Source organism: Nanorana parkeri, unplaced genomic scaffold (assembly GCF_000935625.1).
Source record: "Nanorana parkeri isolate BGI_ZX_2015 unplaced genomic scaffold, ASM93562v1 scaffold147, whole genome shotgun sequence".
Taxonomy (NCBI): Eukaryota; Metazoa; Chordata; class Amphibia; order Anura; family Dicroglossidae; genus Nanorana; species Nanorana parkeri.
The window spans coordinates 1,610,971-1,636,210 of NW_017306415.1; the positions used below are offsets into that span (position 1 = coordinate 1,610,971).

The 25,240-nt window shown below is 38.8% G+C and overlaps 1 protein-coding gene across 1 annotated transcript in view; it reads left to right on the forward strand.

Annotated features, from left to right (window-relative positions):
* MYBL1 (MYB proto-oncogene like 1) overlaps positions 1 to 25,007 on the forward strand; it is a 39,177-nt gene extending 14,170 nt beyond the window's left edge. The window contains exons 4-16 of the mRNA XM_018554223.1: positions 1,064 to 1,156; positions 2,097 to 2,317; positions 3,534 to 3,708; positions 8,922 to 8,996; positions 11,021 to 11,128; positions 13,994 to 14,224; positions 16,929 to 17,255; positions 18,120 to 18,265; positions 19,999 to 20,113; positions 21,191 to 21,304; positions 21,654 to 21,761; positions 23,653 to 23,835; positions 24,654 to 25,007. Of these exons, the coding sequence (XP_018409725.1) occupies positions 1,064 to 1,156; positions 2,097 to 2,317; positions 3,534 to 3,708; positions 8,922 to 8,996; positions 11,021 to 11,128; positions 13,994 to 14,224; positions 16,929 to 17,255; positions 18,120 to 18,265; positions 19,999 to 20,113; positions 21,191 to 21,304; positions 21,654 to 21,761; positions 23,653 to 23,835; positions 24,654 to 24,785 (2,028 nt within the window). The 3' untranslated portion in view covers positions 24,786 to 25,007. The remainder of the gene's footprint in view (positions 1 to 1,063; positions 1,157 to 2,096; positions 2,318 to 3,533; positions 3,709 to 8,921; positions 8,997 to 11,020; positions 11,129 to 13,993; positions 14,225 to 16,928; positions 17,256 to 18,119; positions 18,266 to 19,998; positions 20,114 to 21,190; positions 21,305 to 21,653; positions 21,762 to 23,652; positions 23,836 to 24,653) is intronic.
* Positions 25,008 to 25,240: the final 233 nt, after the last annotated feature.

Consider the following 25,240-nt stretch of genomic DNA (forward strand, 5'->3'; position numbering starts at 1 on the left):
TGTGTGTGTGTGTGTGTGTGTGTGTGTGTGTGTGTGTGTGTGTGTGTGTGTGTGTGTGTGTGTGTGTGGTTCTGGTGTTCTACATGCCAAACAATATTGGGTAACTACCTGCTAACTAACTAGCTGATTACATAGCAAACTGACCTTAACACTTAGGCTGGCCATACACCTATCAATTTTCTTTGTTCAACCCGCGGGCTGAATTAAAAAAATTGACCCGATTTTCCTTCATCAACACAAACAGCGTGTCGATTGATGAATCTTTCTGTTTAAATTATATTCTGGCAGGTGCCGCCGGCACCTGTCAGAATACCCGATCAGATCGGGCAACTCATTGGCTGCCGGCTCTGATTGATGGAAAATTTTCCAGCCGCCTCCTTCAGTCAGTTGATCGAAGAATGCCGGCTGAAAGGGAGCTGACAGCCCCACAAACTGTGCGAATTCCGGCCGGTATATTAAAAACCGGCCGAAATTGGAGCAGCGAATGGGCACCTTTAGTGTATCAAGTACTTGGCAACGCTTCTGTATTATCCTCTGTGCTAATGCTTTAATGAGTAATCATTTTACAAAGGCTGTTTACATCATAGTTTGGCTGATTATTAGACACCTGCGGCAACTTGTAAAACAGGTTTATAGGATAAACGATTAAACTGAAATGCTTGGAAAGCTGTTACTTAGTGTGCTTGTTGAAGGCTGAAAAAACCCCCAAATAAGACCTAAAAGAAAAGTCTCTACCTCTGAATATTGCTGATTGGTAATTCTGCCATCGTTTCTATTCCTATCTATTTTTTTATAATGTTACTACAATGCTCTACCTCCAGGTTCTGTTGGAGCCAGCTTGAAATCCCATAAATTACTGTACTGACGACCATCAGCACTGAGCTGCAATACATTTACTTGGTATGCCAATGATCCATGCATAGCCCACAGGCTTTTTCTTTGGCATAGTGATGTAGTCATGTGGACTGAGGGCCAACATGACCCAAAAACTTTCCGGCACATCTCTCTGTGTCTGATGTTTCATGTTCAAGTTTAAATTGTGCTTTTGTCTTCTTACTTTTAGAACCGGTCAGATATTCAGTGTCAGCATCGATGGCAGAAAGTTTTAAATCCTGAACTAATAAAGGGCCCTTGGACCAAGGAAGAAGACCAAAGGGTAAACACTTTTATACTTCTCCTTTGCTATTTAAAGTGTTTTCCTAGATGTTTAACCCTTTTTCTCAATCTCTCTTGATAACAAAAAAAGTAAGGAAGCTATGGCTTGTTTACATGTTGCGATAGAGTCATTATGTGAGTTTGCATGGACGTTGACAACATGTACACTAAACTTCCTGTGCATGTTCGAGATCTGGCACTGCATCATCAGGGGCTGGCTGGAAGAAAAAGCAGGAAAAGCCAGTAACTGATGATATCAAGAGGTCTTCCAGCCAATCAGGCATTGTTAGGAGAAGAAAAAAATGTGTATTTCCATTTCTCAACATGTCATGGTCGAGCACATCTAAACCAGGAAACAAAAGTTATTCTGCACCTTATAAGTTCTGCTATCAGTCAATATAATGATGTAGGGACAACACATTTTCTGGTGATGTTAGTTCAGGGGTGGGCAACTTCGGCACTCCAGCTGTGCTTTTACTACGAATCCCAACATGCCTCTGGGAGTCATGCCTGTAACTGTCAGTCTTGCAGTGCCTCATGGGATTGGTAGTTCCACAACAGATGGAGGGCCGGAGTTGCCAACCCCTGTGTTAGACAATCGATACAATTCTTTCTCCCTTCCATCACTGATGGTTAGTGAGGCTGACAATCAATGTGAGGGGCCAGTAGAGAGATAAAAGTGGTGGTGGCCTATCTTCACACTCACCACAAAGGGTTAGGGTTTGCAGGGAACTTTTTGAGGAACTTGCAGCTGTCTTCATTTTATAAATGTTCCTATTTTAGTTGATTAAAAAAAGGGACGGGTTTAGTTTTACTTAGTGATCTCACTCTTTTCCACATTGACAACCACTAACCATCTTGTCTACAGTTTTGTGTTTTTTCTTTTACCATCATGAAGCTATAAGTGCCTTCACTGCATGTATGCATTTTATTTCTTACAGGTGATAGAATTAGTTCATAAATATGGACCGAAAAAATGGTCTCTCATTGCTAAGCACTTAAAAGGAAGAATTGGGAAACAGTGCAGAGAAAGGTGGCACAATCATTTGAATCCCGAGGTGAAGAAGTCTTCCTGGACAGAAGAGGAGGACCGTGTCATTTATGAGGCTCATAAAAGGCTTGGAAACCGTTGGGCAGAAATTGCTAAGCTACTTCCAGGGAGGTAAACGAGCGTTATGGTTTACAAATATGGAATGTATATAGGGATGTTGGATATTTTGGTCCTATATGTAGGTCCACACAATGAATCTGATAAACTGTACTCAGAGTTGAATGGTGTAGTGTTTTAAAGGGCACTTCTTGTTTAGTAGTAGTAGGTAAAAATACCTTATATTAAAGTGGCTTTACAACTATGCATAGCGGTAACTCACACATTAGCACGACCAACCATGTGCATGTTAGTGTGATACAATGCCATTCATTCTGAATGGCATCCTAACTCATTAAAGGAACACGGCTGTGTTGTAGTGCACCACAATGCCCGGTAACGCACTTCTGTGCTTTGTGGTATGCTGGTGCATTTTCTTTTCCAATGTGGTACATTAGCTGCCCATTTTTAAACGAATGGAGTTCCTTAATCTAACATTAAAGGAGAACCATGAGGTGAGTGATTTTCTCTCATCCTCATAGTTCTAGCCCACCTGTGACAATTAAACTGTCACAGGTCGGCTCAGTAGATCGGGAAGTGAGAAAACACATACCGGTGTTCGCTCACTTCTTGATCCTGTCACTGCAGAGAGCCGTGACAGGGGAGTGACTGGATTCCCCCCACCCCTGTCCGATCCTCCAGCGCTGACTGGCGGAACGGAGGTGGCGGGTACAGCTGGCTCTGCCTCTAGTTCTCCTTTAAGGAGGACTAGAGTTCTCCTTTAAGGAGCCACATAGTGCACCAGTCAGAAAAGGTGTGAATGGCACCTAAATGTATTTTTACAGATATATTTTAGGTTTCTTAAAGTGTATTTCCACTTTTGCAGCTAACTTGGGATACTTTATATTTCTTACATTTTCCCATTCATATGGTATACCTTAAATATTTAAACTGCATCAGCATTCTGATGGCATCACTATTAGGATGTGAGTGACTAGTGAATAGTGCAGCTGTTATGGTGGCAAGTGCAATGGAACTGCTTTTCTTAAAGTGATGTGAAATTTGTCATCTGGTTTTAGCAGATTTATGGGTCTCCTGGTTTGTGATTCTTTAGTTTTTTTGGTTTGAGTGACATGTTTTTTAGCACATATTTGAAAGAAATACTTTCCAAAATAATTTTAATTTTGCTTTGAGTTAAATTTCATTACATGTGGTTTAAATGCATTCAGGAGTAAGAAGTTGACAATTGACATACGATAAGAAATATGTGTAATTTTTTTTTTTGCTCTAGAACCGATAACTCCATAAAGAACCATTGGAATTCCACTATGAAAAGGAAAGTGGAACAGGAGGGATATTTGCAACAGTCAAAGGAGTGTGATCGGAGCTCTAAAGCAAATCTCCAACCTTGTGAAACACTTCATATACAGATTCAGAACCAGTACTATATACCAGCACAATCTCAGGTATATGTCTGCTCCTATTCAATATATGCCATGCCCTGCTTGTCATATTACACCCATGTGATCTAGTAAAGCCTTCATCTATTTACTTTTTTGTGTATTACTTGATCTGTCTTTTAGTGTTTTTGCTTGACCTCTTTGGCTCTTCCTCCATATGGCACGCTGCTCCATTACTTTTCACTGCATCTATCACTGTCATTGTAAAGAAATCCTCTCTTTTGTTCAGCACTAGGTTCCTTTCTTTATTGTCTCTTATCAGCTGCCAGCGGCTTCTCTGATCTGCTTTCATTGTCACCATCCTTTAGCTTTTATGCAAAGGGAAACTAGATGTACAGTATCTTCAGTGTAAAGATTTATTTTGAATGTGGTATTTTATATACCACATTGTAAAGCACATACTACTTACAGTATACATATTTGATCAAGTGAGAAATTTGTAGTGCTCTTTTAGTCCATTGGCACCATTTATGAGTCTATAAAAATATTAAACAAGTAACATCTTAACTTGCACATCAAGGTTTCCTAGAAATGGTACTAGAAAGGCAACAATACAATTCTTATGAGGTTCTTTTATTGCATGCTGGTCATGCACCACTGGAATAATGTGCAACTAAATAGGAACAGAAGCAGTGAACAAGGTGCAACAAACTTTGTGCATTAAAACATCCTAAATTTAATAAAGAACAGTGGAGCAGTTGTCATTTGATAGTTCTCTGTGGTCAGAGCCAGCACTCTGTAAGGAAGGATCGCCATACTGGATCTCTACTGACTACAATGTGACAGACGTGCCAAATATGGTATTGTCCTTGTGGCTCAGAGCAAGACTTCACTTCTGCGTAGCAGCGTAGATATGAAAATGCATTTCAGCGCTCCAAAAAAATAAATTAGTCATAGATGGCAATAAATCATAATCTGTTCCCTTTAATAGCCAATAGAGCTTGCTCCAGGCCCTTATCTGGTTATGGTTTCCATAACTAAGGGGCTGATTTATAACAGAGGGAGAATATCGCTATGCGCTGTACTTTATACTCTACTGGGCTGTGTAAATCGCGGCCTGCATTTTACAGCACACCCAGGCTCTCCTCCCTGAATCTTTTTTTTTTTATTCCCAGTTTTATTTACAACCTCATTCATTTTTTTACGCTTTATTCAGCCTTGTGACGCTCAATTCATGTTTGTAAAGAGCATCGCTGCTTTTTAAATGCCCTGCCAACTGCCTTTTTACTGTCCAATAAGACTGCAGACTGCCTCAAGAACCGTCTCATTGGCAGTTGTTGAGATTAACCCCGAAGTAAGGGAAATTCAGGTCCTGGTAACAAGGTGAAGGTAATTAAAGAGGGGCACAGACATTAATTTTTTGTGTACTTTAAGTAATAGCAGGCATCTTGTAATCTTTTGTACAGCTTTTTATTTTTAAAATGTTTTTATAATGGAGATTAGGTTTGCTTTTAAAGTGCCTTTTTTACTTTGCTGGTACCTCATTTAGTCGTGAAAATATTTTCTCTACCTCTAGCTGATATGCTGTATTTCCATAGAGTCCTCCACTACGTTTCTCTTGATCTGACACAGCTGAGCGCTCTCTTATTCCAAATGTCTAATCTTTTGTTCTCTTTGGCATGACCTTCCCGGTTCTTATTCACGCTCCAACTGCTCTTTGTGTCTTTTTTTTGTGCCTTTTTTCCACAGTATGTCAACATTCAGCCCTAAGCTTCTTATGACTTCTTATCTGTGTATCTAATTATACCGTATTATGCCATTAAAAACAGGGCTTTATGGTCTTATAAAAGTGGCATTGAACTGATAGAGTAGGAGCAGAGATTTGTGTGCCTTAGCTTGAATTCTAGCTAAGTTAACACAGTTAAATATTATACCCTGTTTCCCCGAAAATAAGACACTGTCTTATTTTTTTTATTTTTTTTTGCATGAAAAAAGACACTAGGTCTTATACACGGTAGCTTTAGAGGTATATGTATTTCAGGACTGCAGAATTCAAGTGCATGAGGACCTTGATCCTAACACAGTAAGAGGATTTCTGAAACTAAGAAACCGTAATGAAATAGATTACATTTATTCTATAGTAAATCCCTATACTTGGCTTGTATGCAGCCTTCAGGGACTTACAGTCTGTACATTACATGTATTCTAATTGTCAGTCCACCTAAAAGTATTATTTAGTTTTATAGATCATGGAGAGTTAGGCCACCTAACATTTTCTTTTGAGGGGAATGTAACCGGAGATGCTCAAATATGCAAAGATGGGAGATTTGGGTCTTCCTACTCAACAGTGTGGGAAATTATGGCATGTTGGAATGTCCAAGGCACATAATCAGCCAGGAACTAACATAACTCGCATGTTCCTAACATGAAAATATCACTTTTAGGGAGACCGGCCCTCTAAGTGCCACTAGCTATAATCAAATAACTACATGAAAAAGATGAATACAGATCTACTGCAATCAACTGGAACCTGGCTGGACACTTTAAAGTGGGGTTTGAGTGCCAACACACTCACAATTTGAATTTCTGACCGTCTAACTGCACAGTAGATCCTGGTGATGATGAGCTGTTTACCTTGCCGAAGAAACCAAATTGCTTCATTGGGTCAGTTTTGCTCAGCTGTGTTTGTGGAAAAAGTGGTAATTGGTCCTGACATCTTACACACACAGGACACGCAGGCACAGTGCATAAAACTTGAGTGATACAAGAAGTGATAAAGTAAGCTGATGTATAGGTCACTTCTCAGTATCCTCCAACACTGGCTACAGTGAAACCACTATAATGGCCATGCCAGTCGGGTAGATCTGGAAATTTAAGTGTAGCGTTTGACCATTAGAGTCACTTAGTGATATAAGAAGCTGATGGGTGATGATGAATAGGCAATGTCCTGAAACCGAAATAACATCCTGTTTTAAGTGGTCTGAAAACCAGTGCTGAAATAAATATGAAACCTTCGCTTCTGATAAATCTATTTGCCAGGCTGTCATTCTGATCAATTGTTCCAGGTTAGTGGCTTAGGAATTTTAAAGCCATCGAGGCTTTCTGGCATTTTCAGAAGGTTTCCAATGGCAGCATACATATTTCCATCAGTACAGGTTTTCTTTAGTTATGTTTGTCTCCTGTTCAGAGGGCTTACGTTCACTACATCCCCACTGGGCTTATGCTATTGACTTATGGGCTTAATCTTGCCTAGCAGAAAATTCAGAGTCCCAATTACATTCAAGGCCTCGGATTGGAAGAGCTTCACAGCAACGGGGTTGATTTTTAAGACTAATATGGGGAGTAGTGCCTACATTTTAGCACTTTTGTTACCTTAGGTCCTTGATAATCCAGAACTTAAAGTGACACTAAATTCAGGAGGTAAATCTTAAACATGCATTCAACTACCTTAACTATTAACAAAAATATATCTTATTTGTGTATCACTCAGCTGTAGATCCTCAAATCATCTCTGAATTGGTGCTGACACCCTCCTTCCTCTGGAGGGTGGCTACTTTTGTTCCCCATGGTTCCTGTGTGTGTTGTAAAGTAGCCACCGCTCCAAGCTCACTCCTGTGATGAACTATAATCTCACCTTTAGTTTACTAATTTGTATTGAGATTGTAGTCCATCACGGGAGTGAGCTTGTAGCGGTGGCTACTTTACAACACACACAGGAACCATGGGGAACAAAAGTAGCCACCCTCCAGAAGGAAGGACAATGTCTGCAACAGTTCAGAGATGATTTGAGGATCTACAGCCGAATGATACACAAATAAGATACATTTTTCTTAATCGTTAAGGTACTTGAATGCATTTTTAAGATTTAACTCCTGAGTTTACTTTCACTTTAACAGGTTTACATAACCAGAATAGACATGCAATTATCAGCCACTTTCAAGGTGACCGATTCAGATTCCAGCTGTCATGTTATTAAAAGTCCATTGGCTAATTTGGTACAAAGCTATAAACTGCAAAGACAATTTAATCTTCTTTGTAGTTTTAACATACCTGTGTCATACCTCTCCCTCTGTAATATAGTTATGTGGAAATTCATATTCAAAGGAGTCCTAAAGCCACAGCAAATACGATCCTGTTATAACATCAGCATTGTTGGAGCAATACATGCTATTTTTGTATTCAGTGTGCAGTGAAATTGAGAGTGAAATTACTGTATGTCAGTGCATTGAGGAAGTACATCCTATGGTCATCTTTATTAAGTAACCTTACAAACTTCTAGATCAATATGGTTATTAGGAGTGGGATAGAACTCATGGAAATTTAAATCGAAATACATATTTATTTTTACTTTTTGGCCAAAAATACCATTAAAAGGTCTGTATTTGTTTATTTGTTAGGCTAATATATAAAACATACTAGAAACATAAGCCCCCAGTAATTTTCCTACTGGATGTTTTGTTACAAGTCACAGCAAAGCATCCTTATTAGGATCATGGCTCTATTTCAATAAACTTATAAAAGCATCTTGATTTTCTTGATATGAACAATTATGTAGATTCAATTTATTTAGTAATCGGAGTCATCCAGTTTCCTTTTTCAGATCTCAGAATTGTAATTCCTCTTCCTCTATCTGCATGTATGTCATAAGCCATATGCATATATATATATGCAGGTCATATGTCTGTATACGCCTGACATCAATGAATCAGGTTCCACATTTAGAGTGTATACTGTATCAAGGTATATTACAACTGAGAAATCAATTCAAGGGAAAAATGGCCAGAGACCACCATGCAGATATAGCTTAGAGGGACATATTATCAAAATGCCCAGTCCTTCATCAGTCAAACAACATAGACACCTTTATCAGTCACCCTGCATCCTTTGTGGGTAAATTTACATATAGTAGTAATGCAACTTTTTCATGTGGAGGCAGCAGCCAAATAACCAATCCAATGTGGCTTATAAGGAACAAGGTGATCTACCGAAAAACAAATGTCATCCCGTATAATGTCTGGTATATAGCATACGTCATCATATAGAAACATCTGGCGCATGATGTCCATTGATCGTCATCGGCCCCGCTGGCTCTCAAAATACCTGAACAATGCCTGCATCCAATCATATTGTTCAGGTATTTTGAGAACTTACATAGGCATGTGGATCTATAATGTATTGTCTAGTACAAGAGCTTATATTTTAGAACAGCAGTCTTTCTCTATAAAATGATGTATTCTTTTTGTGTGAAGTCAAGTAAATGGTTTGCTTTTTGCCTGCAGGTTCCAGGATATCATTATATGTCTGTTGATGACAGCTGCATAGAAAATGTTCAGAATTCTTTTGCCTTTATTCAGGTAAAGTTCATGATATGAAATGGTTAAAAAACACGTCAGCTTAAAAAAACAAAAACCTGTTTGTAAAGAGCTTTTAATGCAGCATGGAAAATCCCCTATTAATAGATATTTGTCTAGAACCTCTCCCTGTAATAATATAGGGCAAGTGTTGAGATGTACAAATACTGGTATGAATCCCTTCCCGTGTATAAAATATTAGGAAGTACGATACAATATTCTACGACTTGTATTTTCTCAGAGGTCATTGTGATTCTGTTCATGCATTAAAATGTGTCCAGTAGGCTTTAATACTGAATATGTTTGAGGTTAGTTGTGACAATCGTAGCTTTTCTTTCATTTATTGTAAGCACTAAGACATGCAGAGGGGAAGCTAGATGCTACTGCAAGCACAAACAATTCTTCCTTCCAACACTCTAAATAGCTGATTTCTAAATATTCCAACCCAGTGTATAGCTCAGCAAAAGCGCATAAGCAGGAGTGCCACTAGATGGTGTTGAGGAGCATAGGAATTTTCTATGCTCCATAGTGCCATATAGGCAGAACATTTATAAATCAACCCGAAAGTGATGAGGTCCACTTTCTCCATGCCAGAAAATGGGGTGCTCCTTCCCATGCTGTCACTATTTACTGTGCTTCATATCTGCCTAGATAAAGGGCATTCTCATACACTTATGCTATATAGATATAAAAATCTATCTATCTATCTATCTATCTATCTATCTATCTATCTATCTATCTATCTATCTATCTATCTATCTATCTATCTATCTATCTATCTATCATGTGTTTGAGTGTATCTATATATAAATATATGTATAACCTGTCACAAAACTGGGAAATCTGAATTAAGCTTGCTGTAAAAAAAATGCGCAGGGGATGCCTTTTAATGAACACTGGATGTCAAAACAATTAATAGATCTAGAGATAAAGGCAGCTGAACATCTATGCAAATATAAGCTTGTTCTGTACGATGAAGGTTTGGCCCCACCGTTCCTGCTACCCTTTCGGCCCTTTTTTTTTTAAAGTGATAGGTGGTCTCCATGGTCATTAAGATGGCTCATAAGATGAGAGGGAGTCCAGCCACACTGGGCATTCTCAGAGTGGCGGAGATTAGCGTATGACTTCATCTGCCTATATTTTGAGTCTACTGATTATTTTGACATGCTTTTGATTTATTTTTTTCTTCATATGCTTAATTTGAATTGCCCAGGTTTGTGATGTATTTACATGCTGTGTTCATGGATTGATCCATATAATGGTTATAACCTGCGTGTCTACAGACACTAAGGCCTTGTTTACACCAAGCACGGAGCAGGTGCAGAGCAGTTGCAGACCGGATCAAAACTGCGCCTAATATATTCCAATGGTATTTTGGGCTCTAGTTCACATCGCAGCGTGCAATTCCAGAGCAGGTGAAAAAACTGCAGCAAGCCCTATTTTACCTGCTCTGGAACGCATGCACATGCATCCAAAACGCATGCAAGTGCCTGGAACGCACTGAAAGCCCATGTTTAAGCAAAAACAGCCCCTGAACGCATCAAAAACGCGGCACAACCCACTGCACTGCGTGTGCAGGAACCTGACCGGATCTGCTCTGCATTTGGTGTGAAAAAGGCCTAAAACAATCATAATGGCACATGGGGAAGAAGTGCTGTAGACCAATTGCAGTCTGTCTAATTCTGATTTCTTATTGGTTGGTAAGGATTGTATACCTATCATGGTTGTAATTTGAGCTGCAAATTCTATATGTGATAAACTTATAAGGGAATATAATACATATGTGATTTTGTTAAATTTTGTTTACAATCCATTGTCATAGGAAAAAGTAGTGTAGATTCCTGATTAGCTCTTTGTACTTGCTATACAATTTGCATTAAAACTTCTCACCTCTCTGAGTTGAAGACTTCTTGTGACCCAATGACTTTCATTATGGGGTGCTTCCCTATTCTATGACTATGTGATATCTCTATCTTCTTGACCTGTTCTCCTGTCTCTTCTCCGGTTCTCTTTCATGCCTCTCTCAGCAGCCCTTTGTTGATGCCGATGATCCCGATAAAGAAAAACGGATAAAGGAGCTTGAATTGCTGCTAATGTCAGCCGAGCATGAAGTCAGAAGAAAGAGTTTGTCATCTGTAAGAATGCTGTGTTCTCTCTTCTGTTTTTCTCCTACATGCATGCTGCTGCTTTTCCACTCACTTCAAAGCTTCAAGACATTCTAACCCATGTTTTCTGCTTGTTGGTGGTATTAGTGGCAGGGCTAGGATGGTGACAGAGCAGTATGGGAAAGTGACAGATGTGATTGTGTATACTGAGCCAAGAGGTCACTGCAAAACAATCAGACTTTTACTTATTTTACATAGTAGGTGGGAAAAAAGGGTTTGTTTTATTTATAAAATGCATACTGATATGGAAAATTATGCACTATTCTTTAATTTAAAAGGTTTGTCCTACCAAAATGTTGTTTTTATTTTTTTACATGTTTGGATATTGGGGAGGGTTTTGAAACCCCTGGTGCATTTTGCTGCAATCTGGGACACTAGAAGGATTTCCCTCATTTCTGGTTCTAAAGTGCATAAACTTAGAGAGAAATAAAAGGCTGACCATGGTTTTAACCGTCCCCATACTCTACTAAAAAATGTGCCAGTGTGTCCAGTGTGCAGTTATTTCATTCCTAGTATATATTGTTATATAGTGCCAACCTATTGCACAGTGCTTTACAGAGTACATAGATCCACTTACATCAGTCCTGTCCCACAAGGGAGCTTACAACCACAATTTTGGAGGAAGCCAGCTGACCTGCCAGTATATTTATGGGTTGTGATAAAAACCTATTCACAGAGGGTATTTATACACTCCATGCAGATGGTGTCCCAGGTGGGTTTTGAATCCAAAACCTAAAGCTGCAAAACAAATGTCGCAACCATGCAGCCACTGTACAACTTTAGTGGTCAAGATAATCTTAACTAGTAAGATATAATATCATGCTTTTGAGGTGAATATATTTTTTGTTATAAGGACCACCATGTTTAAGGTCACAGTGAGCTTTGACCATTGCTATGCAGAGAGCAAAGCAAGTAATGTACTCTGTTAGCCAGGAATAAATACACAGGCAGAGCAATGAAGAATTATCAGTGTGACCCCTTTTACTTCACCTCTGTTCTGGTAAAAATCTGCTCTTTTTTTTTTGCCTTTTTAATGAAGGGTACAGAATGGCATTTGTCCAGAGCAGAGGCAGATTGCACCTTCTTCATTCATTATGACATCCAGTCCTTAGATGTGTGTCTACTTTCATTTTTTTCAGGCTTCCTTAATTTTCACCTGGTGATCTTACCAGTAACATACTTTCTGTGGTAGGGAGTCAAAGTTCACTCATTGTTGCTTATCTATGGAAAAGCAGCATTGTTACCGAAGGAGAGGGCAACAATATCTTTTTTTCCTTCCTTCCATAACATAAGGAGGAAGAGTTCTGTAGTCAACAGAGAGCTTGCAAAGATGCTAAATGATAACGGTGCTGCACAGGCAGAGAGCACAGGAAGCAATCTCCTCAATAGAGTTTTGTCTGATTATATATGTATTTTTTATCAATTTTTTTTTTTTTTTGTTGCAGTTGTTACCAAGACTATTTTAGTGGTATATCTAACAGACCAGAAGGGAGTTAGGGTTTACGCAGACTTTAAGTCTGCTTGACTGAATGTAGATGATAGACATGGGCCTTGCCTTACTCATGGGCCTTGCCTATAGGCCAACAGTATAAGAGGGGGACAAAACCAAAGTAAAACCTGTTTTTAAAAAAACCGAACATAGAACATTACCAGCCTTTCACAGATACAATGACCCAAAATACAACATGTATAATTTCAGTTTTCATTGGAGATTCATGCACTTTGAGGTTTGCTTACATCTACAATACAATCTTCGATTTACATTGCAGTTTTTGTTATTGATTAGTGTCTTGCTTTGCTTATTTCATGCCCTGGTGTATGCTCAGGATGATTCAATTCTTTTCTTTAAATTCCTGGTTTGGCGCCTAATTACTTGCTTCCCTATTTTAAAAAACATAAAGCCGGCGGTATAAAATGTGTATTTTTAATCAATCTCAAAGAACAGTTTGTCCCAGGTGCACAGTTTTTTGCTTCAGGTCCTAAAAGCTTCGTCAGCAGTTTAACATTTTTTATGTATAAATCCATTTCATAAGGCAACGTAAGGTCAACCAAAATTCCAATTTTTAAAAATTTGTTTTGTATAGACAAACATGCCTGAACGACGCTATACAGGTATTTCGCTTTGCGTCCCCTCTGACTAAAATTTATAAATAACAAGTATAGTACTTAAAGGGTCAGTCCAGCCAAAACTATTTCTAACTTCTCTAGGTGCTGGAAAGTTAAATGATCTGACAGCCTTTCAGGAACTGTTTGTTAGATCTCTGCACTTTATTTCCTATATACATGGTGTGGCCATCATGAGGGGTTCCTATTCTCCCAGTCAATGATTTTTAAATATATAAATTGTATTTGGAGAATGCAACAAGAGCTGCCTCAGTCCACCAAGCTCAACATGAAACTAAAATATCAGTGTGGATGAGCTCACCCTTGGAGAAAAGTTAAAGATGAACTTCTAGACTGTAGTTTACATTCTGGAAGTTCAGCTAATTGCCCACTGGTGAGATGCTGGCCCCTAAGACTTTCTATAGTCCCTATCCATTTGCCTCCATGAGCTTATTTATATAAAATAACCCTGCTTATTCAAAAAGTCAGTGCAAAGAGCAATAGTGATGTGCAAAATACAATGATCCCATAACAATCAGAAACCATGACTGGTCTATGCAGATATCTGATTTGATGTTTACTGGTTATTACATTTTGCTTATCACAATTGTTTAATGTTTTAATGCTACAGCCATATTGTGTAACTTTTTAAAATCTTTTATCTGTGACTTTCTCCATTATTGAATTTGTTTATATTGTTCTCCAACCTTTATGCCTTTTCTGTCTTGGCAGACTGGAAGTTCATCAAATTGGTCTGACACTTTCCTTACGGATGATACATTTTCTAATACATTAAACAGTCTAGAGGAGCAAACCAGTGAGTTCTACAGTATGGAGGATCCTAAGAGTCTATCTTGTGAGCTGGTCTCTCCAAATAAACTTGTTGTCCTGGAACCCAATCCTGTAATGGCAACCTTAGATGTAATCCCAGAGTTCTCTGAAACGCTAGATCTGATTGAACCGGTGAGTACTTGAGATTAAAGTAAGCGATAAGGTCTGTGCTATTTTGAAAATGGGATAACCTAAATTGCATTGGTGTGGATTCAACTTTGAGGTGGAATGTACCATGAGCATATATCCTTTCTTTTTTTATACACCAAATAACAAAATTCTGGCACACTATTGTGCAAGTCTGTTTTTAATGATGTAAAAATACGAAGGGAAGTTCAAAGGTTTGGTTTATTCAAACATTTCACTTGTATCTCCCACATTAATACTTTGTCAAATATTACCCTCAGTTGTTATGAGGACAATGATCCTTCTTTCAAACAAACCAAAACAAGTGGTGTGTGTTGCCTGAGTGCAAAAAAGTGTTTAAAAAACACGTAAGTCAACCTTTGAAAATCAAGCTAGAGCCCTCCGCAATGGTCACAGGTGGTTTGTGTGCTTTTAGGTTCACGCCATTATTGTCATACATATTGCTAAAGAATAGACCATGAATCCAAACACCAGAGAATTGTTGAGTTTAAATGAAGGACATTACCAGTTATAAACATACAAACAAAAATAAAGACGTCTTCATGAGAGCTCTAACTCTAAGTTAGGTGTACTTTATGAAAATAATGGATAGCACTCTCCATAGATGAATGGAAACAGTGCACCGTGAGTTTGACTATAGGATTGCTTAATGTCTCCCTATTAGAAGCTAATTACAAAGTTTTCTCTCGATGGTATCTAGTACCAGCAAGTTGGTGACCATGTTCCCTGAGTCCAGTTCTTTATGTTTTAGAGGATGCAATCAGCAGGGCACAATGATCCATGTCTGGTGGCAGTGCCCAAAACTGCATCCTTTTTGGAATCGGTACTTTGCCCTGCTTTTTAGGATTCTCTGGGTCCATGTCCCGAGAGACTCGTTGCACCTTTTACTGAACTAACTAGTTTCAGGCATTTCTAAGACGCAGGGCAAACTTTTATCTTTTTTTTCTTAGCGGCTAAGACATCAATAGCCCGGGCCTAGAAAGCTGAAAGTGGTACAGTAGAAAGGCATCATGGCACACTCACAAACCAGCATGTAAAACAACTTGTCTCACCACTAAGGACAATGACAGAGGTTTGGATACACGTCTTCTGCAAAGGATGTGTAAGCCGCACTGCCGCGCCAAGGCACCTCTTAGAGTTAGGACCGCACTATAAGAGGTGCCTTGGCGCGGCAGTGTGGCTTACACATCCTTTGCAGAAGACGTGTATCCAAACCTCTGTCATTGTCCTTAGTGGTGAGACAAGTTGTTTTACATGCTGGTTTGTGAGTGTGCCATGATGCCTTTCTACTGTACCACTGTTCAAAGCCCATTTCGTGTGCACCTTACTGTATAACTGGTAACAAATTGAGTGCGTTTGTCGTTTGTTTTGGAAAGCTGAAAGGGCCCCATTCTCCATGGTACTGTCAAAACTAAATTGGATTATGATCCACGAAAAATTATTGCAGTATCCTGCAAGCTAGATATTCTAACTTCCAAGCGCTATGGGACCCGTGGCTGACACATTTAGGAATCTCAAATCTTTCTTGTACATCGTCAGCCCACTCAGGTTAAGCTCTGTTTCGGATACTCAGGACTCAGGAGTCTGCAACTCTTCCTTTTCTTTTTTCACTTTTCTTTCTTCCTTAATTAATTAATGGTTCCGTTTTCTTTGCCTCCTGGTGAGGGGTGTGAACGAGACCACCAAGGGGAACCATCATGTGTTGCCAAAGTAAGCAACAACTGTAACCTCAATGCTAAAAGGAAAATGAATAAAACACTAGCCCCCAGATAAAAAGCAGAGGGCCATTCCATCATAAGGTCTCGTAGCTAATGGGATTATAATGGCCTGGATTAGCAAGAGATGGCATAGCGACGATATTGAGGATTATTTGATGTATTGCTGTGTTGCATATGATATTTGAATGTTACTTACTATTTCATTGTAAAAATGGAAACCAATAACAAAACTTTGAAATAGAGCAGTGAAGGAATGAAAGGAAAAGGTAAGTATATCCTGGGAAGGGATGAGAAACGTAAACAAAATGGGAACAGAATGGGAAAACTTATAGTTTGGTGTAAAATAGATCCACACTGTAATAGGTGGCTGAAGAATGCTGCAGACAACCTATTTCCTTGTACTAAAATATACTGGGAGTGACAGTAACTTTCTGTGTAGAAAGTTCTTTTCTTTTAATGCAGTCTAAAGCTGATTTCTCTTCAGTTTTTAGCAGATTGGGAACTGATCCCAAGGTCATGTAATCACGGTAGCAATCAAGAATTCCCAAATCCTACTAGAGATGTTATATTCTTAGGTTTCTCAGGTTTAGGATTCCATCCCTTGATTTATCTTGGACACTTAACATCACATGTGAAAGCATGAAATTTACTTGTGCACATTGTGGATGGCTGGAATGTCTCCCCTAAGGCCAATTTTCAGGGGATCCAAATATGATTTTCTACTCAGGCAGCACAATAAGATAATTTTATGGTTTTTTTTGTTTGTTTGTTTTTTAAAGCAAGATTTTAATGCTGTTCATCATTTGCGTCTTTATTTCTGAGCTGTATATAAAAAATATATATAAACTTTTTATTATAATCCAAGAATTGGAAATCGTAACAGCCAAAATTTGTCAAACATTTAAGCAAACATAGAGCTGCAATGGCCAGCTCTACAAATATATTTACTAAAGTGATTTTCATCCAAACAGGATCCTACACCATGGGGTGCAATCACGAACGTTGAGGCATCCATTAACATTACTTCTGCCAAACGGACTCCAGTAAAAATGGTTTGGGTTTTGCAGGAGTCCTCACAGGATTGTAGCTCTGAATTTATTGACGTGGAGACTGTTTCTGAGGACAGCAAAGTGTTATCAACATCCACCTTTGCATCAAAGTATACCACATCTCCATCTATTCTAAAGAAAAAGGATCAGCAGAGATTGCCTGGTTCAAAAAGAAATGAAGTCTATGAGGCCAACAATACCATGCTGAAAAACACCCCAGTAAAATCCCTCCCATTTTCCCCATCACAGGTTGGTGCAGTTATTGCTGTTAAATACTTCCAGTGTATTTTTGCATGTTTCCCCAGATTCTGGCTCCTGCTGATCTAGCTTTATCATTCAGATACTGACTGTTTATGAAAGCTGGACCCAGGAAATGTCTTTTTACTTATAGTAGCAAATCTAAGACATAAAATTCTGAAATAAGCTTTTCAAGTGTAGAAGAGGGATGGGATGAATGCTTGTTATCCTGTTGCAATGACCTAGAGAAGGTCCACCGCATATATCTCTAGTTGTTTTCTAGTCATCAAATTGAAGATGAAAGCTACACGCCATGACCTTGTTTGTTATGATATACAGTTACCTTTTCCATACAGTTACCTTTTCTGCCAAACATTGGTGGTATACTGGTGTATAGCAGTTTTTCTAAGGAGATATTGCGAACAAAGATCTGTCTTTTATTATCGCTCTTGCACGGAAGATTTAAAAGTTAAAATTGTTTTATGGAGTTGAGCTGAAACTCTTCTATATTTGCTAGTTAGACATTGAACTTCCTCTGTACCTGGGTGAACTGCGCTACTTTGCAGTAGCAACTCCAGTGACCTCTTCAGTTTTGGTTATGCATGTTGCTGGGCCCATAGTATTCACTTGGTCTGCTAGCTATGCCATTGCATAATTGCATGCGTATCTATGGTATAGAAATCAGTCTATGAGTTCCACTCGGACAAGGTGGATGTGTAGCACTTATAATATGCATTATAATAAATTCAACATGTAATAATAGTTGCAGTAGTTGATACTGTTGTATTTTTAAAAATCTTGTACTAAATTGATTTTTTGCAAGAACATGAGAAATATCAACTTTTTGAACATAACTGAAATGTATTTATTTTGTAGTTTTTTAATGTCTGCCCGGGCAACGTACAGGAACAAATAAATCTTGAAAATCCTGCTTTTACTTCTACTCCAATTTGTGTCCAAAAGTATCTAACTACTCCTCTGAGGAAAGAGATGACCTCTGCAGAGGAAAAAGAAAATCTTGGGTAGGTAATCACATTCTTCCTCTTGACAGTCTTTTAAGTAGTGTCCAGGGTGAGGTGGCCATCATATTATTAGAGGTTCACGCAACCACTAGGCAGCCCTTCTTGTTCTTTGACCCAAACCCTAATGACATCAATAATGTAACTTCGTGATCACAAACTGGAGTGGGCAGAATTTGGCTCTGATGATGTCAAAGTCCTGACAGTTACATGTTAGGCTAGAACACAGGAAGGAGCCTAGGTGCTGTCATTTGTAAAAGGGTTCTGTTGCTTCTAATCAGTAATTATATGCCATATATTTTAGATCACAGATTAAATAGAATCCCTGTTAGCCAAACCTAAACCTAACCTACTACATAGCTCTCTAAGCCCTAACATTTAACTCTAAAATCAGCACATTTGGGGTCCTGAAACTCTTGGCACCAAGAGCTCTCCTTCTTGCTCAGAGATCTACGTGCATGTGGATCTTGGTGCGGTAAACCACTGATATGGCTGTAATATGATGCTAATTGTTGGTAATTTCGTTCCTGGAGTTCTCTGTTAAAGGGAATGCTTATTGTGTGTTGATGCAATTTACTAAGATAAAAAAAATGCAATGACTCATGTCACCATGTTGTACACCAGAGCACATGGCAGTGGAGTGAATTACAAATGTGCCCTATGATCTGGAAGGAGGAGAACCTAGTCACATGACCTGCCATGTGATCAAGCTCCTCTCCTATCATGAAGTATTCCTGTGATGCAGTAAACGCTACAAAGGACACCTCGGGCTCCACACCACAGACTGCATTTCATGAATGACTTGTAAAATGGAGGTGCAGTGCAGAGTAAACTCTGTTTAAACTCCTGTTTTAGATTGGGATGTTTGTGTTTTGTCATCTCATGTTATTGTAGCTGTCACTGTCTACTTCATTAATCCCCACTATCCCAAATAGGGGAGCCTAATAAGCACAGGTCAATTGGTCTTTCCTGCTCATGTATGCGGAATGAAATTTTTTTTCTGTACCCCAAAAGTAGTATTAAACACTCAAACTTTTTCTCAATAATGAATCCACATAAAACAAATAAACATTGCCCAGCAAAGCATTGCTTTACATTTTTGCCCAAACACTTACAATCATTGTTTCTGAACAGCTAGCTTCCCTGAACTTCCTGTCCAGTACAAGATCACAAGGGACAGAGCAGGCTCCAGTAACTGTTCATCTACTAGCTTGGAGAAGGGAGGATGGAGGCAATGGGGGAGGGGAGTAGCTTGATTTTATGTGTCTGCGTGTTTTTGGAGACACACACAGCTTACTAGCACACACAAGGGTGACTGCGCAGCACTCTGCTTGAGAAAGGAGTCACTCTAAAACACATTCAGGACAAGTGCTTTAGGAGACCAGATGATTCTAAAACTTTTAAACATCAGGAAACTAAAACTTTTAAACATCAGGAATCGGCATCCATTGTAATTGATTTAATCAGAATTTGAAATGGCTTAAAATCCTTTTGACATTAATATCACTTTACTCTTCTGAAGGTCCTGCAGCATGGTTTTGCATGCAGCTCTATGCCTTTATTAGGAGCTGTATTTAAGTTCAGTCTGTTCCCATGGGGGTAACATGAGGGTTTTTTTAGCTTGTATTTGTAATAATCTGTTTAAACACAGACTATACACAGTAATTTTATATTATATTGGCATTTTACTTATTTTTTGGGGGATTTTTATTTTTTATATTATGTATTGGTTTAAGATTTCGAACACCAACTGTACGAAGGTCTTTGCTGAGCACAACTCCCAGAACACCAACACCTTTTAAAAATGCTCTTGCTGCCCAGGAGAAAAAATACGGTCCATTAAAAGTTACGGTATGTGTTCACGTTTCCTTTTTAGATTAGTACAGTTTTTGTTGATAAATCATTGTGTATTATTTCATTTGCAATGAACCAGTGATCTACAGGAACAAAAATTATAGGGGAGCTATGCGCTAGAAAAAAGGAGAAGATGCTTTTAAAGGAACTTAATGGGCAATAGAAATTATTTGACATTTATTACAATGCAAGGAATGCTGGGGGACTTAAAAAATGGTAGGAATGGGGTGAAGGAGAGTCTATCAGTCAAAACAGCCCATGCTTATTGTCAGTATTTAAATGGGAATGATTGTAGGATAATTTTTTTTTTTTTTTTTAGAAAGGGCATATATGCAATAGATCACTAGAGTCATTGTGGCATTTCAAGTGCATGTCAGTGCAAATTAATATAAACATTTAGTACAGCTTTCCAATCATTGCACATTTTTCCATGTGCTATCCCTTTAAATGCACCAAGTACAGAAAATATCTGTTTTTTGCTGCACTGAAATTTCAACCAACTTTATCAGCCCCAAATACTGGATTACAGAATTACACCTATTACCCCATCCTTCTCTGTGTCTGGAAGGACACAGAGAAGGGTGGGGTAATAGGAATAATTCTGTAATCCAGCAGGGCATGCATACATTGATTTCTTTCCATGTAAACTTGACTCCCAAGAGCCTACCAACACAATGTGTGTAGGGACAGGACTCTTGGGAGATCTGGCTTTGGGGGTGTTCCTACATCAATATGCACCGATCTCCCAGCAGCTGCCCCTCAAACATTTTACAAGCCTGATAATGTCACAGAACTGTAATTAAAGCTGTTTCTCGCTACAGGTAATAAAAATGCAGGGAAATGCTGTAGTGGGGGAGAGGAAGGTTTGGGGGGAAATTTGGATAATGCCTGGACAAACACTTTAACATATCAAGATGATCTTAAAAAAATAATTTGCGACTTGCTGATTTTGGTCCATATAGTCTGTAGCCAGATCTGCTTGTCTTTTTATTGTGATGCTCTAGTTGTTCAGTGTCTGAATATGCCATTCTGAAATATATTGCATCATTCAGTCTGTGCTATTGTACATTTCAGTCACAGCCTTTTGCCTATCTCGAAGAGGATATTCGAGAGGTACTCAAGCAAGAGACTGGAACAGATATCTTCATTAAAGATGAAGATGACATGAACTTTAAAGTGGAAAAAGGGGTAAAATAAAACTTTTGTTAACCTGAGAGTCCATCATAAACTGATTATTTTAGGTATGTTTAGTAGATGCTGGATGGCTGAAACAGTAACTGTCTTCTTATATCTTTTGGCTTCAGCTGGCTCTGTCCTTCCCCCAGCATGGAGCCTCACTGCTTCATTAGCTGCAGGAGGAGACTTGCTCCTTTTCCTGCATTTTATGTGCTGTAACATCAACATATGTGCTGTGCCAGCTGCAGAGACTTCAAATGCGGTGTCCATGAGACATAAGAATCTGGGAGGTGCTTCAGCCTGCCAACATCTACCTGTATATGAAAGGACCTATTATAACGGCATTACTGTCATTTTCTAGCATATTTCTGCCTTCAAAAGAGTCAGAAAGTCGTTAATTCTCGATGGCTGGGAAAAAGAGGAGCAGGCTGTTGAGCGCTTATCAGAAGATGGGGTTTCTAATGTAAAGGTACATATTAATATGGAGAATAAAAAAAGATGGGATCAAGTGTCCATTTTTATTAACTCAGTTTGTACATACTATAGCATCCATAGAGACTATTTGTGTGACTTAATTTTTGTAAAATACAAAGGTTTTGGAGCAATCACATGAGTGTGTTTTTGAAGTGATATTTCCTGTGTTAGTGAATCAGGCAGCAGAATTGCAAAATGTCTGTCATGTTGAAACCTATCCTTTTGAGTTCTGTTCATCTCTACAGTTAAGCCTTTCCTTGGCCAAAGGTCACTGAAGTCTTGATGCCCTGGCCAAATGCAGGATTACTGGCATGTGCCTGGCAACTTAATTATAACTTGTTTTAAAATAACTGTTTATATTTTAATTTATTACTGTCATTGTATCTGACAATTTCAGTATTAAACAGAGGGATACTGCTACCTGCAGGATGCAGGGGGCATCTGCAGGCTGAAGATTACTTTTGTAAATAAAGTTTGCATGTGATCACTATATCATAGCTGTCAGTGACTACATGATTGGAAACCACTTTAAGTGAGGTTAAAAAGCAATTCCAGGCAAATTTAAAGCTATTAGTAAAAAGGTGAAATGAGTTACAAAAAAAGTGTTTTGCTAGCTGCCTGCTAATTTGCCACACATTACAGTCTGATTGTACTATCTCTTTTTAGATGTGCCAACAGTTATATAGTGTGGGGCCCACGTAAACAACCCATTCCGTTTATATCCTGCCAAGTAAGACTTATGTACTATACAGTTCTTGGTAAATTTTAAAAGAGCTTGTATGATTGGATTGAAAATGTGTGGCCAGCTTCAGGAAGGGGACATGCAAGAGCAGAAACATGGGAGCTGTCATTGCTGAAGGTGCATGCTCCATTTTTTAGGGTGCACTTTCCAGATATCCAATGATCCACCAATCTTGAATGAGCATGCAGCATGAATATTCTAGGTTGACTGGCTGCATACTTGTTTGACTTACTATGTTGTAATGCCTGAATAAGGTTGTTCACTCCAAGTCGGCATCTCCCTTATTTCTGTCCTTACAGGTTCCCCATAATTATATCTGGAGACGGTGTGTATGTCTTAATCATTTTAAATACAGATATTCTGTTGGCAGAAAAATAATCTCTGATGCTTAAAGTAGAACTTCACCCCCCCCTTCCTTTTTTTGTTTTTATCCCCTCTGACCTGTGATGCTAAATTCTCTTGAAATCCTGCTGGATGTTGCTGCTCTGCTGATACAGGCCAAGTCCTGCATTTCCATCTTCCTCCACTTGGTCATGAGGAGCAAGTGGTTTAAAGTAGTATTAAACTCTCAAAACTTTTTCAATAATGAATCCAGATCAAACAGATATAAATATAAAGTATTTCTTTACATTGTTGTCCAAACACTTAGTTGTCATGTTTTGAACAGCTGCTTTCAAGTCTCTCTGCTTTGCTTCCCTGAACTGCCTGACAGTACAAGGCCACGAAGGGCAGTGCAGACTGCAGCAACCGTTCCTCTAGCTTGGAGGAGGGAGAAGAGGGGGCCAGGGTGGCGTGAAGTAGCTTGATTATACACACAGCTTACTAGCACGCACATGGGTGACTGCATAGCACTCTGCTTTAGAGAGGAGTCACTCTAAAACAGGAAGTCAGGATCAGGGCTCAGGGGACCAGCTGAGTCTGCAGGAAACTAAAACTTTTAAACATTAAGGAGCAGCATGCATTGTAAGTGATTTCATTAGCATTTGAAATACTGTAGCCTAAAATGCCTTTTGAATTTAATATGACATGAAACAGTGCCGTCTTGCTATACAATACATTAACAGTAGGGAGAAGATTTATAGAATGTATATACTGACATACAGTAGCTGTTTTACAACTTGTAATTCTTAATTTTGCTTTGAAGAATGTAAACCATGGAATGACTGAAGAGAAACCTACTACATCAGCATTAATGACTCCACTGTCTACGTCTACGTGGGAAGACTGGAACTGCAATGGTAGAACTAAAAAGCACAGAACAGGTTTAGGGCCTAGAAAAAAGACACCTCCTGACTATAGAAACATGAAGCTGGAAAAGTCCCCACAGGTATGTTAAGAAATTATTTTAAAGCTCTCTTTCATGTTAAACGGCTTTGGTTATTTAATTTAAAGCCCAAGAGAACATGGCTAAATAAATTCCATGGATATCAAACACAAGGTATGCAAAGTTGTATAGTAGTTTTTATTTAGAAATTATCCACAGCCTAAATAGAAAAGTCTGCCGCCCATCGGCATGCTGTGGAGAAGAATCCTTGCTCTCTGTATGGAAGCAGTGGTCTCTAGCTCTCCAATCAAATACATAACCAATTTTAAAATATTTTTTTAAACATTTGTCTCCTATTGGACTGTATTGACCTTTACCTGTACGTACCCTCTGGTTATGGAAAGTAGCTGTTAGATAAGTTCTCCAGGCAAGCCAGCAGAGAAACTTTCCAATATGATGTGAGCATAGACAGGGAAGTGATTCACCAGGGAAGAACCCTGGTTTAATGGAAAAGCAGGGTTTTGTTTTTGCTGAAGCAATCTACACTAAAATCTAATATGCAGGCTTTGACCTTACACAAGTGGTATTGCCCAAGTTGTGAAAACCTGAGAACCCCATTAGCTGTGTTTCCTACCAACAGCAATGGTTGTGGCTTTTCTGAAATTACATTAGGTTATGTCGCTAGTGTTGGTGCACACAGTAATGAGTGGGAATCTCAAATGGCATATTCTGGAAACCCATGGAACTGCACATGCGATAATTTTTAGCTTCTGTTGCGGGCATAACCCCCATGAGCTGAATATCTACCCTTATTTCCTATACACCCTTTATGCCTAGTTCTTGTGTTTGCACTTATGCCGTTGTGTTCATTTTCTTTGCAGTCACTCGGTGAATGGGAAGCAGTTGTGTTCGGAAAGACTGAAGACCAGTTAATCATGACCGAGCAGGCAAGACGATATCTTGATAGCCACAAGTCATCCAGCAGCTCTTCACCCAGGCCTCTATTATTATGAATGTGGGATCTTTTTAACTGGTTAATCCAGTTGCCTCTTATACATGCACTAAGATAAGACTCTTTAGAACTGTTGTTACAGTAATGCTTTGTTTTACAGTCCTACATTATGCATGAAACTAGCAAATATTTGGCAATTTAACCAAGGCACAATACACGCTTCTTTAGCTTTGCTGAAGAATATTTATGAGACAACGGCAGCCTTTTTTCCCAGCCTGGTACTCTTACATGTTGAATATTAAACCAAACCATCTTGTTTTTTTTTTTAGAAGGGAATGACCTTAAAGGCCTCAACTTTTTTGTAATTTTTTTAGTCTATATACTATCCACTTTTTTTGCCCCATTCTGTTTAGTAGCTAAAAATAGGCATAAATGTTTTTAAAGTAGGTTTAAAGGCAAATTATTTTTGTAATAAAACTCTTTAGAGCAGCTAAAGTACAGCAAGAGCTTGCTACA